The sequence below is a fragment of the Notolepis coatsorum genome (genome assembly GCF_963971535.1).
Source record: "Notolepis coatsorum genome assembly, chromosome: 5".
NCBI lineage: Eukaryota > Metazoa > Chordata > Actinopteri > Aulopiformes > Paralepididae > Notolepis > Notolepis coatsorum.
This window is the reverse complement of record NC_140169.1, coordinates 161,628,335-161,642,160: the sequence shown is the minus strand read 5'-3', so window position 1 is coordinate 161,642,160 and position 13,826 is coordinate 161,628,335. Positions and strand designations below refer to the sequence as shown.

The following is a 13,826-nucleotide window of genomic DNA, read 5'->3' as shown; positions in this document are numbered from 1 at the left end:
GTTAGTGGATGAGTAATGGGTTGTGATCAGACGATGGTGCTCAGGACCTCCCACTGAGCGCCGAGTCCCCCTGTTCCTCCTGCCCCCCCTCAGTCTCCTCATCACCTTTGGACGCCGTGTATGGCTTTAACTGGGGCAGGAAGATGTACGATAATAAGAATACGTTAATAAGATAATACAATAATAAGGTCAAATAACATGCACGCAGACATCAAGCCAGTGCCCTGTCAGTCGACACACAATACTTCCAATCAATTCTAAGATGAGAGATATTCCTTTATTGATCCCCTTGGGGAAATTCAGCCATCATAGCAGCAGGGCGAGGGGAGGTACAGGTATGGGCAGGGTAATGGAAGGACGACATAAATATATAGGCAATCAAATTGTATCTGAATATAAAAATATGAGAACAAATAAACGGTGTAAACAAAGGTACAGATGAGGGTCTGTGTGCCTTATTGGTTATATTATTATGTTACAATAAATATAGACAATAAAGAATTTGAATCTGAATATATATATACTAGGAGTAGAAGTACACGGTATACACAAGGTACCCTAACTGGCATGGTATACGTTGCAGGTTTCGGTTAAGAGTCGGACGCTACTTTTCCAGCCACTAATTCCTGCCTTCTGTTTGTTTTGTCCTGTTCACAAACTATGCATTTGCTCGCATGGTAGATCATGTATTTGGGCACATTTGCTCGCATGCTAGATAGGGGTGGGACGATACATCGATCCAGATCGATATATCGATCTATTAATGATCCAATAGGATCGATGCAACGTAAAAAGATCGGTTAATATTGCGATACTCTTATTTTGAAAATCCTGTGGCGAGTCGTGTCCGCTCAACAGCACAGCAGTAGCGCCTGAAACACGTGTAGACAGAGCAAGGCTACATAGTGTGCCTATTTTGTGAGTCCCTGCTGTTTTATTCCGCAACGGATCAAATGCATCTAACATGCTTTGCATCCTCGCCATTCCTTTATGTCGCATACCGAAATGAACGCTATGTTAGCATAAGCTAACAAGCTAACCCTGATTAGAGCCATATAGAGAACAGCAGCGGTCTATTAGTGGGGACTGGGGAAGGGGTGGAGGGGCATTCTCCCTTTCTGTGTGTGTGTGTGCGTTTGGAAAGACCAGATGAAGTCAGACGAGTATATTATATTGATAGTAAATTTACTGAGGATGGACAGATAATGTTGATATTTAAACATAAAAAATACAATACATAATACATGTATTCATGATCATCATGCAACATAAAACAATTGTAGGGTTTGGGAGAGGAAGGGGTTTTAGGTTGCGTGTTGTGAGTTCCAAAAATATTAACTTGAAGTTTAAAGCTCAATATATCAAAACGTGGCACTTTACAGTGAACAGGAGGTCTATTTGTATTAAAAACAATAGATTGTTTTTCATTTAAATGTCTGGAAGAGCTAAAAAATGTCCAATGATTGTGTTAAATGGGCATATAATATTGTCTCATATCGATCGCAGGCACCTGAATCGAATAGAATCGTATCGTGGCAGACTTTGTGATATCGGCAAATATCGTATCGTTGTCCAAAGAATCGATATCGTATCGTATCGTGATGAAACTGGTGATTCCCACCCCTAATGGTAGATCATGTCTTTGGGGATTTTTTTTTAAGTTTTAGTGGTTTTCTGCCCAGGTTGCCAGTAGTCCCCTGCCATCCCAAGTGTCCCCACTGACATTGACCCCCATAGCATCTGAATGCCTGGCTCGCGTTTACATTAAGTGCCTCCGGTCTCCTCGTGAGCTGCAGTGCCACGTTTTTACATTGATTTCAAAGGTCACAGGAGTATTATGCATATTTGCTGTGGAATTCTAATGAGGCAAATTGATGGGAGTATATGTGCAAACATTAATCTCCCACATTACCTCCGCCGATGATGTTATGTCTTCACCCTGATATCTAAAAAAGACAAATTTGGGCCGTATTGCTCTAGAATTTGCTGTGCGCATTCATGACACCAAGAGGAAAGAATCTATTGATTTGATTGGTCGACAGTGGCTCAGGAGGTAGAGCGGTTGTCTGGTAGTCGGAAGGTTCCCGGTTTGATTCCCGCTCCTCCTGGGCAGCGTGTCGAAGTGTCCTTGAGCAAGACACATAAGCCCCATGCTAAACCAATACAGAGCAATTAGCTGCTTATGGCTTCACTGGCCACTGGGTAGTTTGCACTGTGGGAAATCAAATCAAAGCTAAGATACGATCCTCCATCCAAGAACAACCAAGTGTTGTCATCCCATACACTTATAGATTAGAATCCCCATTTAATTTGTCACGACTTGCTACTTAGCTGTGGGATTACCGCAGTTCCACACCCTGAAACCTGCTCAGATCTAGTCCACCTTATTGTATCTGATCATTTTGAAGTGACGCCACTTATCGATTTCACGCAGTTATCGATAATTATCGATAAATCGATAAGTGGTCTCAGCCTTAGATGTAGTGCAAATCTTTTGTAGATTCCCATCCAAAATGTCTGCGTTGTGTCCTGACATTACGGTGTCGTAACATAAGGCAGCAGTATAGTAGCGGCACCTGTGTCCTTGTCTCTTACCCCCCCCCCCCCCTGTGTGTGTGTGCGGCGGCGCGTGCGTGTGTGTCTGCCGTGCACGCGTGCGCTCCGTACAAAGATGGCCTGAGGCCGAAAGCTCCGGCATTTGACATCCAACGCAAACACTTCTCATTTCCCCGAGAACACGGCGACCTCTCCCGAGAGCGCACGCCTCCGAACGGCAATAAATCAATTCCGACGCGGCTTGACATTTCCAGACAATATTTACAGTTCAAATTGGAACGGTCTCTTTTAACATTTAAAAGCAAAATTTCATATTTAGTAATAATTAATATCGAGCGCTGTGCCAATTACTCGGGCGCAGTTGGCCGGAGAGTGGAACCGTGTTTTATTGATGTGATGCGGCTGCATGGGCCGCGGCGCACGTGTTCCTTCGTTGCATCGGAGCGCCGTGAGTTTTCTTTCTAGCACATTCATTCATCCATCCATCCATCCATCCATCCATCTATCGATCCATCCATTCATTCATCCATTCATTTAACCTTTATGCTATTCTCGGTCCTCGCTTCACAAGGGTGGAACGAACTTCCAGATGGTTTTCAGCAACAGTGGATCGGGAGGCAGAGCGGGTCGTCTGTTAATCTGAAGGTTCCCGGTTCGATTCCCGCTCCTTGAGCAAAACACTTAACGCCTAACTGCTCCCGGTGTTGGCACCTTGCATGGTCGCCTCCACCGTCGGTGTGTGAGTGAATGGGTGAATGTGATGCATAAGTTGTAAAGCGCTTTGGATAAAAGCTGTAAATGTAGTCCATTTACCATTTCCTCCGTTGACTAAAAACACACTTCATTCAATATCAAAAATAATATATATATATATTATTACTATATAATATTGCCTATATTACTACCTTGTAAGTCACTTTTGGATAAAAGCGTCAGCTTAATGACTTTTTAAATGTAATTCTCCGGGATACATCGAGGGGCTGGACCTATGGGGTAGTATAATATAATAATAATAATTTAGGACCTGCTCCGAGGTCATCATTTGGCACACATGCGAACCATGCATACAATGCGTATCTGCGATTAACCCATCCCGTCGTCCTTCCCCCCCAAGGGCAGCCGGGAGCAGACAGGCGCCACGTGAGCCGCGCCAGGGGACCAATCCAAGTGCTCCTGTCCGTCTTCGTCAAGGACGCCACAGCGTTAGCGATCTTGTTGTTGTGCATGTTTTTCCATTGGGTTTATCTTATCGGGGGGGGAAACCCTTGCGAGCACGGGGAGAACATGCAAACTCCACACAGAAAGGCCTGGGAGATACCCCACCTGGGTAACTGGCATCATGGAAACCTGGTCCCCAAGCGGGATGTGATGCTAGCGATGTGTTTGCGAAGTGATATTTGGAGCATTTGTTAAGTTAACTTTATGTCTGATGATAACGCTAACTAGGGATGTTCGATATTGGCTTTTTTACCGATAGCCGATATACCGATATTGTCCAACTATTAATTTCCGATATATGCAGGGTTCCCCCCCCCCCCAAAAAACTGAATAATTTCAGGTAATTAACATTACATATCTCTTGTTGTGGAATTAACACAACATTATGCATACTTTTGACAATAAATAAAATAAGAATGTGTTCTTACTTGCTTGCCTGGGTAAATAAAGGTTAAATAAATGTTTGAAAACCAATACAGATTATTTCCAATATTACATTTTAATGCCAATATCGGCCGATAATACCGGACATTCCTAACGCTAACCCTTCTTTGCTGTTGTCATTAGCGGTCTATAGCAGCAGAACTCCTCAGAGGAATGACAACCAGTCGTCAGCATATTGGGAGGAATTGGGAGTATAACAACATCCACCTCGGAAGCACATCGGTAGAACTCTTTATCGATTTGCTGTGGGTTAAGAGGAATAGCCTCGCTTAATTGAGCAGGATCATTTGTCCTCTGAACAGGAGCTTGTCTTGCAGCGAGTGACCTGACCTCAAAGGTCCAATCTGTTATCCCAATATAAACAAACTCCCACTACCACAAAAAAAACTTTAAAGTAGGAATAGGCTTGTTTTCATTCTCTTTGTAATTGACTGAGACCTTAATAATAATATATTTGATATAGACTAATTTTGGCCGGTCTCACAGCCGCAAAAAAATTATTGCCTCACGTTGGATTCACCCAGACAAACTCTGGCCCGAAGGTATGGATTCTCACCTATCTTGATGTGATCTATCTGGAGATATCCACTGCACGTGTTATTGTGGTAAATGTCCATGTATATCGTTTTTTTTGTTTTGTTTTGGTGTTTTTTGTATAACTAATTATGTATGTGTTCTGGGCCTCGGCGGGTTGTGGTGTTAAAGAGGCATGATGCTTTGACTCGCTATGGTGCCGGACTCAGGGCCCCCGAGGGTTGGGGATAGTGGCTGCTGTGGATGTTGATGGAGGGGCCTCGGGATGATAACTGTACAGTCTGTCTCAATTATTGTCTAGTCATTGTTGTCTTAGGTTATTGTCCTGGGATGTCTTTTTGTGTATAATTGTTATTATTGTATTGTGATATGTTTTGTTTCATGTTAAAAGAAAAAACAAATTGATAAAAAAAAACATTATATTCGATGTGTAGGGGAGCTTTATATTTGTGGAACATATCACGAGGCGCTACAGTGTAAGAACATAAAAAACGCGTAAGAGTAAAAAAGAACATGAAATGTGAAGGGCTAAAACTAGTAAAAGAGAACATAAAATAAGAATACAATACCCTTAATACAAGGACTAACGCTAGACCATAATAAATATCAGAGTGTAAAAAAGAACTACCTCGGCGCCGCAGGCTGCCTGAAGGTCTTGCAGCACATTACCGCTCAGTGTTATTGACCCGGTTCGTTCAGACGGGTTTCTTCCCTCATTATTGTCTCAACGGCAACGGATCAGAGATCAGAAAATCGTATTCTCGACTTTGCTCTCCTTTTTTTTTTTTTTTCGTTTGGTATAGTTTGTAAAGATGTATTGGATACCTCTTTTAGCTTAGCTTGGATTTTATAGTGTCTTTTTTGTGTGTTTTTGAAAGGCAACTTTTTGTAACAATGAATCCGTGTGATGCGTTTGATGCCTTGTAAAATTATGTATTTTGTATCATTTTGAGAACTGCGTGATGTTAAAACAAGGCCAGACATACATCAAGTAAAATTCCCTGTTCACCTGATAATATGACACCCAACTCCAACGAAAGCACTCGTCTTGATTCGCGTGCAAATTTAATTCCGCCCCCATGCAATGACCAAAGTCACATGTAAACAACCTTTTTTTAAACAAAGAATTGTTACTATTAGAGATACTATAACTGTTCGCTTTTATAGTAAACATGTTCTTAAACATTCAAACTGTGATGATATATAAAAAAATAAAAAATAAACTTTTATTGTGATTACTGATTTGCCGTCATTTCACTTCCGCGACTTGCGGGCGAAACCGCTGGGGGCGCGGTCACATATTATTAGGAATCTGAATCCGATACATACTAAAATATTATTATTTTTTTTTATTTTTTTTTTTGCGTTTATCGCTTTTATTCTACTGGGCAGTAGGGATGGGAATCGAAGACCGGTTCCAACGGGGTTCCTAATTGGCCGATGCCTGGAACCGTGTGGCTCCCGTGACTTTCAATTCCCTTATCGCTGCCAGGTTTTTCCTACAGTTGCGCAATAACGTTAGCGTTAGCATGTAGCCATGGCAGACTATTTGATTCATTAAGGGCTCGAAATTGCCTGGGTTTTGGTAATATGCTCCCGAAATGCTCCCGCTGTTTGGCCACTTCTATGTGCAGTGAAAACTACTTGAATGCTTTAGAACCTAGTCATTGATTTAGTTCAGGGTGAGCTAAAATTAGCCGCGGAGCTGACGCTAGCTAACGTGAGCTAACGCTAGTTAATCAAGCTCTCAGAGAGAGATAAACAGCTGACAGCGGATAGTACAGGTACAAATACAATAAAACAGCGGGTGGGGGCTGTTGTGTAAACCTTGTACTCTTTAGTTCACATATAATAAGAGACGGAGTGTTTGTTTACTAGTCTGTACTCTGTAAGACAGGAAGTACCGTGGTGCAACATACAAATGTGTCCGTGTAGCAACACAAGCCAATACCTTACAGGACAGCAATAGGGGGTATCTGCAGAGCCGCAGAGCCAGGCGTGGACGGGTTTGAGGCGGGGCTTCGTGGCGTAGACAAGTATTAGTGGCCTGGACAAGTATTTGCACTACTGCGCGGATGAGGGGGGGGGTTCTCTCTCGCTCGCTCCCTCTCTCGTTTACGACACATACACAACTTAACTTTCGTCTCGTTTACATCAGGGTCCCCCATTTTCAACTTCACTTTTGTCTCGTTTACATAGATCCCCCATTTTCAACTTAACTTTCGTCTCGTTTACATAGGTACATAGACAGTAATGTTACATCTAGACATTTATGACATACCAGATCTAGTAATAATAGAGTATATATAAAAAAAAATCTAACCCTTACTAACCTTACTGTCATGCACTTGTCCTAATAAACTAACCTACACTGTAGCACTCAACACTTTATGACCATTGTTACTCAGCTGATAGAGTTGTGCCCTTCCTGATGGCTTGTCGTACAGAACTTGTAAGTCGCTTTGGATAAAAAGCGTCAGCTAAATGACTAAATGTAAATGTATTCCCCCTCAAATGTATATACTCTATTATTACTAGATCTGGTATGTCATAAATGTCTAGATGTAACATTACTGTCTATGTACCTATGTAAACGAGACGAAAGTGAAGTTGAAAATGGGGGATCTATGTAAACGAGACGAAAGTTAAGTTGTGTATGTGTCGTAAACGAGAGAGGGAGCGAGCGAGAGAGCCCCCCCTCATCCGCGCAGTAGTGCAAATACTTGTCCAGGCCGCCTGTAGCTGTTCCGCAACTGTAGCTATTTCCGGGGTAGGCCTGATTGGCCCCGACAGGCACGTGACCGCCGCGGCCACACCCCGCGGCAGCCCTGCGACGCGGCAACGAGGCTGCTGTGGTTCACAGGCGCTTTCCGCCTTCAACGCCGCCCGCAGCAGAAGGAGTTTGCGGCGCCTTTCACTGTCATCAGTCATAATAATATCATCAGTCATCTCTAATAATATGAATCACTGTTCAATGTACTAATATACAATACGGCTCACTTTTCCCACTTCAATGACAGAGCCGCTGTTTAATAATATTGTCGCGGCGGAGCTCCGTCGCGGCAGCATTATGTAGCAGTAATCCCCCCTTTTTTACCATCGACAAACTAGCTCAATTGGTAACGCTGCTTGGCTGTGGATCCTATGGTCCTAAGTTCGATTCCCTTACTTTTTTTTTTTTTTTTTTTTTTTTTACGTGCATAGCGTATTGTATATTGTATGGTACAATTTACAGTAAGGTGTATGCGTTGCAGTGCAAATGCTTCTTACTGTTGCGCTCCAGAGACCGTTACTGTACCATACACGTGTGGTGGTGTGTGTGTGTGTGTGTGTGTGTGAGAGAGAAGTCAGAGGAATAACGACCTGTTATTCAATAGATTAAATTAGTTTAAGAATAAAAAAATAAATACATTTTAAGAGAATCTCAAATACATTATTTTATTTAAGTGTAGGCTATAGTTAATGTTTTATTTTTTACAGTTTTTGTATTTTTCTGACATGGTAAATGGCTGCTTTTTTATATAGCGCTTTTATCCAAAGCGCTTTACAATTTGTTCCTTACATTTTACCCAATCACTCACACATTCACACAACGACGGCGGAGGCAACCATGCAAGGTGCCAACCTGCTCATCGGGAGCAGTTAGGGGTTAAGTGTCTTGCTCAAGGACACATCGACACGCTGCCCGGGAGGAGCGGGAATCGAACCGGGAACCTCCGGATTGCCAGACGACTGCTCTACCTCCCGAGCCACTGACATGGGGGCTCAACAATAAATTACAATCAGAAATATCAAGTTGCATGTTGTTATTCTAACCAGCTTAGTTCTGTTGCATTTCCAATGTATTTATTTAAATTATAAATTGATCAGGTATCGATAAGGGAATCGATAAGCAGAATCGATAATGGAATCTTATCGATAAAATCCTATCAATTCCCATCCCTACTGGGCAGTCCATTAGAGAGAGAGAGAGGTGAAACGGGAGAAAGAGTGGGGGGAAGACATTCGACAAATAACGACGGGTTCGGGAATCGAACCCGGGTCGGCCACTGGGGCCATGTGGTTCGCCACTGGGGCGCCCAAAAGAATGTTTAACGTAACGCTGTGATGTTTCTTTTCTTTCGCCACAGAGTCCCCAGACGTGGACGCGGCCATGGACCTGGGGGCGTCCGAGGTGATGGAGTCCGAGGTTCTCTACGACTGCGTGATCTGCGGCCAGAGCGGGCCCTCCACCGAGGACAGGCCCACCGGCCTGGTGGTCCTCCTCCAGGCCTCCTCAGGTACTACATTACCCAGCATCCCCCTCCTCCCCTCTCGGGACACCACCTGAATGAATGGCTTACACGCCGCCGCTGCTTTGTATCGCCGCCGTCTTTTGATTTGTAGTTCAATTTAAACAAGCTGCGAATGAAATCGCGGCTGTCTGTGTGTGGAAGGGGGAGGGGTCAAATATATTTTACAGATATGAGATAACTGTTATTCACGGCAGCTTAAGAGATCCAGACAATATTGAAAATCTCATTTTAATAGGCAGGTTAGCTGTTGTTTTAATTGGTTCATTTATCACCTCACGCATGGATCCCACCGCTGGCTTTGCCTGCCGATGGGTAATTTCCACGTCGCCGTCCGTTGTTGACAGAGGAGGATCGTTCACTGTTGTGGAAAATAAACGGCACGTTTGATTAGTAATTAGGTCCCCGAGTTATAAGACATTTTCAAAGGGGGGGGACACACTCCCTACCTCCCTCAAGGTCAAAGGGACGTCCTGCGTGGCTCCGCCTCCTTCTTTTCTTCATACATCAGACCCGTCGACGTAAGTCGCTAGCGGGTGAATTATCCTGATGGGTTCACCGCCCCACTTATTACTTTGTCCTTTTCCATGATCAGAAACGCTCATCGTTTTCTTTAAAGGGGATCCGACCCCTTCCTCCTCCTCCTCCTCCTCCGCCGCTCCCTCTCTCCCTGCCGCTGATTACCGAGATCATGTGGAGGAAATTAGCTGTCATTACCAGCTCTTGATTTATCAGTCATTATTCTTCCATCTGCCCGGCGTGGAACGGAGAGAGTGGGGAAACATCTGTGTTCGACCGCTAGCAGACGGTTCAGTGTGGCGTGTGTTCCCCCTTCCTGCCGCAATCACAGGCCTTCCAGTGTTTTATGTAAATATTATACCCGCCCGCTATTAATGGAACGTTTCCAAAGGCTCATTACTCAACGTCGTGAATTAACCCTTTCACTACCACACTACAGAAGGTCAATCCTTTCACTACCACACTACAGACTGTTAACCTTCTGTAGTGTGGTAGTGAAAGGTTAACCGTCTGTAGTGTGGTAGTGAAAGGTTAACCTTCTGTAGTGTGGTAGTGAAAGGATTAACCTTCTGTAGTGTGGTAGTGAAAGGTTAACTGTCTGTAGTGTGATAATGAAAGGGTTAACCGTCTGTAGTGTGGTAGTGAAAGGGTTAACCGTCTGTAGTGTGGTAGTGAAAGGTTAACCGTCTGTAGTGTGGTAGTGAAAGGGTTAACCGTCTGTAGTGTGGTAGTGAAAGGTTAACCGTCTGTAGTGTGGTAGTGAAAGGGTTAACCATCTGTAGTGTGGTAGTGAAAGGTTAACCGTCTGTAGTGTGGTAGTGAAAGGGTTAACCGTCTAGTGTGGTAGTGAAAGGATTAACCTTCTGTAGTGTGGTAGTGAAAGGTTAACCGTCTGTAGTGTGATAGTGAAAGGGTTAACCATCTGTAGTGTGGTAGTGAAAGGTTAACCTTCTGTAGTGTGGTAGTGAAAGGTTAACCGTCTGTAGTGTGGTAGTGAAAGGATTAACCTTCTGTAGTGTGGTAGTGAAAGGTTAACAGTCTGTAGTGTGATAGTGAAAGGGTTAACAGTCTGTAGTGTGGTTGTGAAAGGTTGACCGTCTGTAGTGTGGTAGAGAAAGGTTAACCTTCTGTAGTGTGGTAGTGAAAGGTTAACCGTCTGTAGTGTGGTAGTGAAAGGGTTAACTGTCTGTAGTGTGGTAGTGAAAGGATTAACCTTCTGTAGTGTGGTAGTGAAAGGTTAACCGTCTGTAGTTTGATAGTGAAAGGGTTAACCGTCTGTAGTGTGGTAGTGAAAGGGTTAACCTTCTGTAGTGTGGTAGTGAAGGGTTACCCTTCTGTAGTGTGGTAGTGAAAGGGTTAACCATCTGTAGTGTGGTAGTGAAAGGTTAACCGTCTGTAGTGTGGTAGTGAAAGGGTTAACCATCTGTAGTGTGGTAGTGAAAGGTTAACCGTCTGTAGTGTGGTAGTGGAAGGGTTAACATTCTGTAGTGTGGTAGTGAAACGGTTAACCTTCTGTAGTGTGGTAGTGAAAGGATTAACCTTCTGTAGTGTGGTTATATATTATGCTGCGTTATCGCGAGACTAGTGTCGCGCGATAATATAATTGACGCTGTAACTGAGGGGTACAATTCCCTGACTGTATTACTAGATATGATACTTACTACCACTACCTTTGTACTTAATATTCGGCCACCCAGTACACGGCATAAATATATTATCATAAACACTCTCACGTAGATGAAACGGATCCAACACAAATGTACGAAGTCGAAGTATGCGTTTATTACTACACAGCAATGGTGTGTAGAGCAAGCACTTAATCACTTAATTACATTTATGAATTGAAATAGTATGCACTTTTATGGCAAAGAGTATTTGTCGGTATATCAATAGAGAATGTCCAATCTCTGATGGCGCAGGTGGTAAATATACGACCTGGAATAGTTAAGGAATAACAGCAATGATACTTTAATGATTATATACTAGATACACTAAGGGGGGGTTAATCCGGTCGTTTGTAAGCCGACAGGAGTAGGAGGGGGGGGGGGTAGAATCCGGCTGCCTCGTCCGGCCAAGGGTATCCCAGGTGAACCCACTGTAGTGCCGTTCAATGCGCCGGCGATCCTTGGACCACAGATGAAAGCAGGTGGACTCTTTGTGGGCCGGCTCTCTCCGGTCCACGGGGGAGAGACGTGAAGCGACCTCGTCTTGCAGAGCGTCTCCTCACCTTGCGTCCTCTCCAGGGGGGGGGGGTTCCAACACACGGCAGTGTCGGGGGTCTTTATCCATGGAATAATCAAAGTATACAAAGCATAATCCGTGCCTGGGAAGGCGGGCTGTCGTCGGTAGAATAATCCGGTATACAGGTCCACTCGCTCGTCGGCTCTGGGGCTCCTCGGGTGCAGCTTCACATGGGGTCAACCACCCTGGGTAAGCAGCCAGTTCTCTGCCCGAAACGATGGGGTACTGACTGCGGTAGTATTCTCACCGCACGAAGCACTATATATTAACAGACTATTATTAGCTTAATAGACTACGTCCAACTCGACGATATAGTGCCAAATATGACTATTCAAATATTAATATACACGATGTCTCAATACCGATGGTAGGCGAACTTGGCCTTACTCCCACACGTGGCGTCGCGGGGAGGCTTTACGTCTGTGACTCTATTGGAGGGTAAGAAACTGGACTGAAAAGGAAGTCCTACTTTAGTAGCGCAGTATATATACGCACTATGAACAAATAGTCCCATTAGTGGTGCGGTAGCCAGATTCCTACGCGGAACTAGGACTTGTTCGTACATGTGGAGCGGTACGTTTGAACTGGGTCTGAGGGGTATGGCAGCCTGGCACCAAGGTCTCGACCAATAGTAGAATGGAGACTATTATGGGATGTTCAGTAGGCTAGAATGGATATTCAATGCATATTGTACAAGGAATATACAAGGGATATCAGGGAATATTAGAGAATATACAAATACAATTAAATATATATATATAAATAAATATATATATTCGGTTTAATCTGGCCCTTCACAACAGACGCCGTTAATCTTTTTCTCAACGTTGGGTCTGTATTGTCCTTAAATACTTGCCGTAGTTCCCAGCTGTGGTACCAGGAAGTGATTGCACTACCGGAGCTGTAGTCAGAATAATGTGTTAAACTAAAGTAGTGGTCCGGTAATCATTGTTATACAGGTGAGGTTAAGAAGTCCTCAGGATATAACACAATTCGGCGATGAGGACGTCTGAATCTGCACAATGCAAGAAAAAAGAAGTCCGTTGCAAGCCTTGTTTACATTATTAACATTAGCGAGTTAGCATGTTAGCTCACGTTCATACGGGCGGCACTGGGAAACATCTACAAGAGGAGGAAATCCACTTTACACACTAAAGGAAGGATCGACTGGACTATCGTGAGTGTTTACAACAGAAATTGCTTGGGTTATTGGAAATATTGGACCGTTTGATGACAATGTAGCCCCTTTCGTGACTGTGATGCACGGAGTGAATCCACAGTCACTTGCTCCTCAATAGGAAACTAACCTAGATTTACCATGAAGGACTGGTTCTGGCTGAACCGTTCGTTATACAAGAATCACAGAGACGTTTCAAAGGTGCTCACAGTTGCACAAGGGTTTCGGACAGAGATACGGGATGGTTTGAAAGCTCTGCGTTGCTAATAAACATTTTAAATAATTTTTATAAACTGCTCAAAACGGCATTATTTCCGCCGTTGGGTGATCACAGCTAGCGCATGCGCACCATCCCTTATCTCTGTCCGAAATCCTCGTGCAACTGTGAGTACCTTTGTAATGTCTCTGTGATTCTTGTATAACGAACGGTTCGGCCAGAACCAGTCCTTCATGGTAAATCTAGGTTGGTTTCCTATTGAGGAGCAAGTGACTGTGGATTCACTCAGTGCATCACAGTCACGAAAGGGGCTAATGACAATGTGGAGCAAATAAATGAAAATGGGGGACCCTGATGTAAACAAGACAAACGTCTTTCTCTGGTCTGCATCCCCTTAACAATTGTATGTATTGAGCCGTACTGTATCATTCATTCATGGAACTGTTACACTGAGCTTGCACTGAATTTGTTGAGAAACCTGCTTCTGCAGCAGTCTGTGTGTGAGCAACCAGTCAGCAGCATTGTGAATTTAGAGATTCACTAAAAGACACATTGAGAGACAGGTTTGTCTGTGGATTAAGAAATGAAGGTTCACAGAAGAAACTGACAGAGTGATTTGACACTGGAG

General features: G+C 43.8%; 1 protein-coding gene across 1 annotated transcript in view; it reads left to right on the top strand.

The window, feature by feature from the left end:
• ubr3 (ubiquitin protein ligase E3 component n-recognin 3) overlaps nucleotides 1-13,826 on the top strand; it is a 242,571-nt gene that overhangs the window by 87,785 nt on the left and 140,960 nt on the right. Inside the window, 1 exon segment of the mRNA XM_084314353.1 lies at nucleotides 8,883-9,032. Coding sequence (XP_084170479.1) covers nucleotides 8,883-9,032 — 150 coding nt within the window.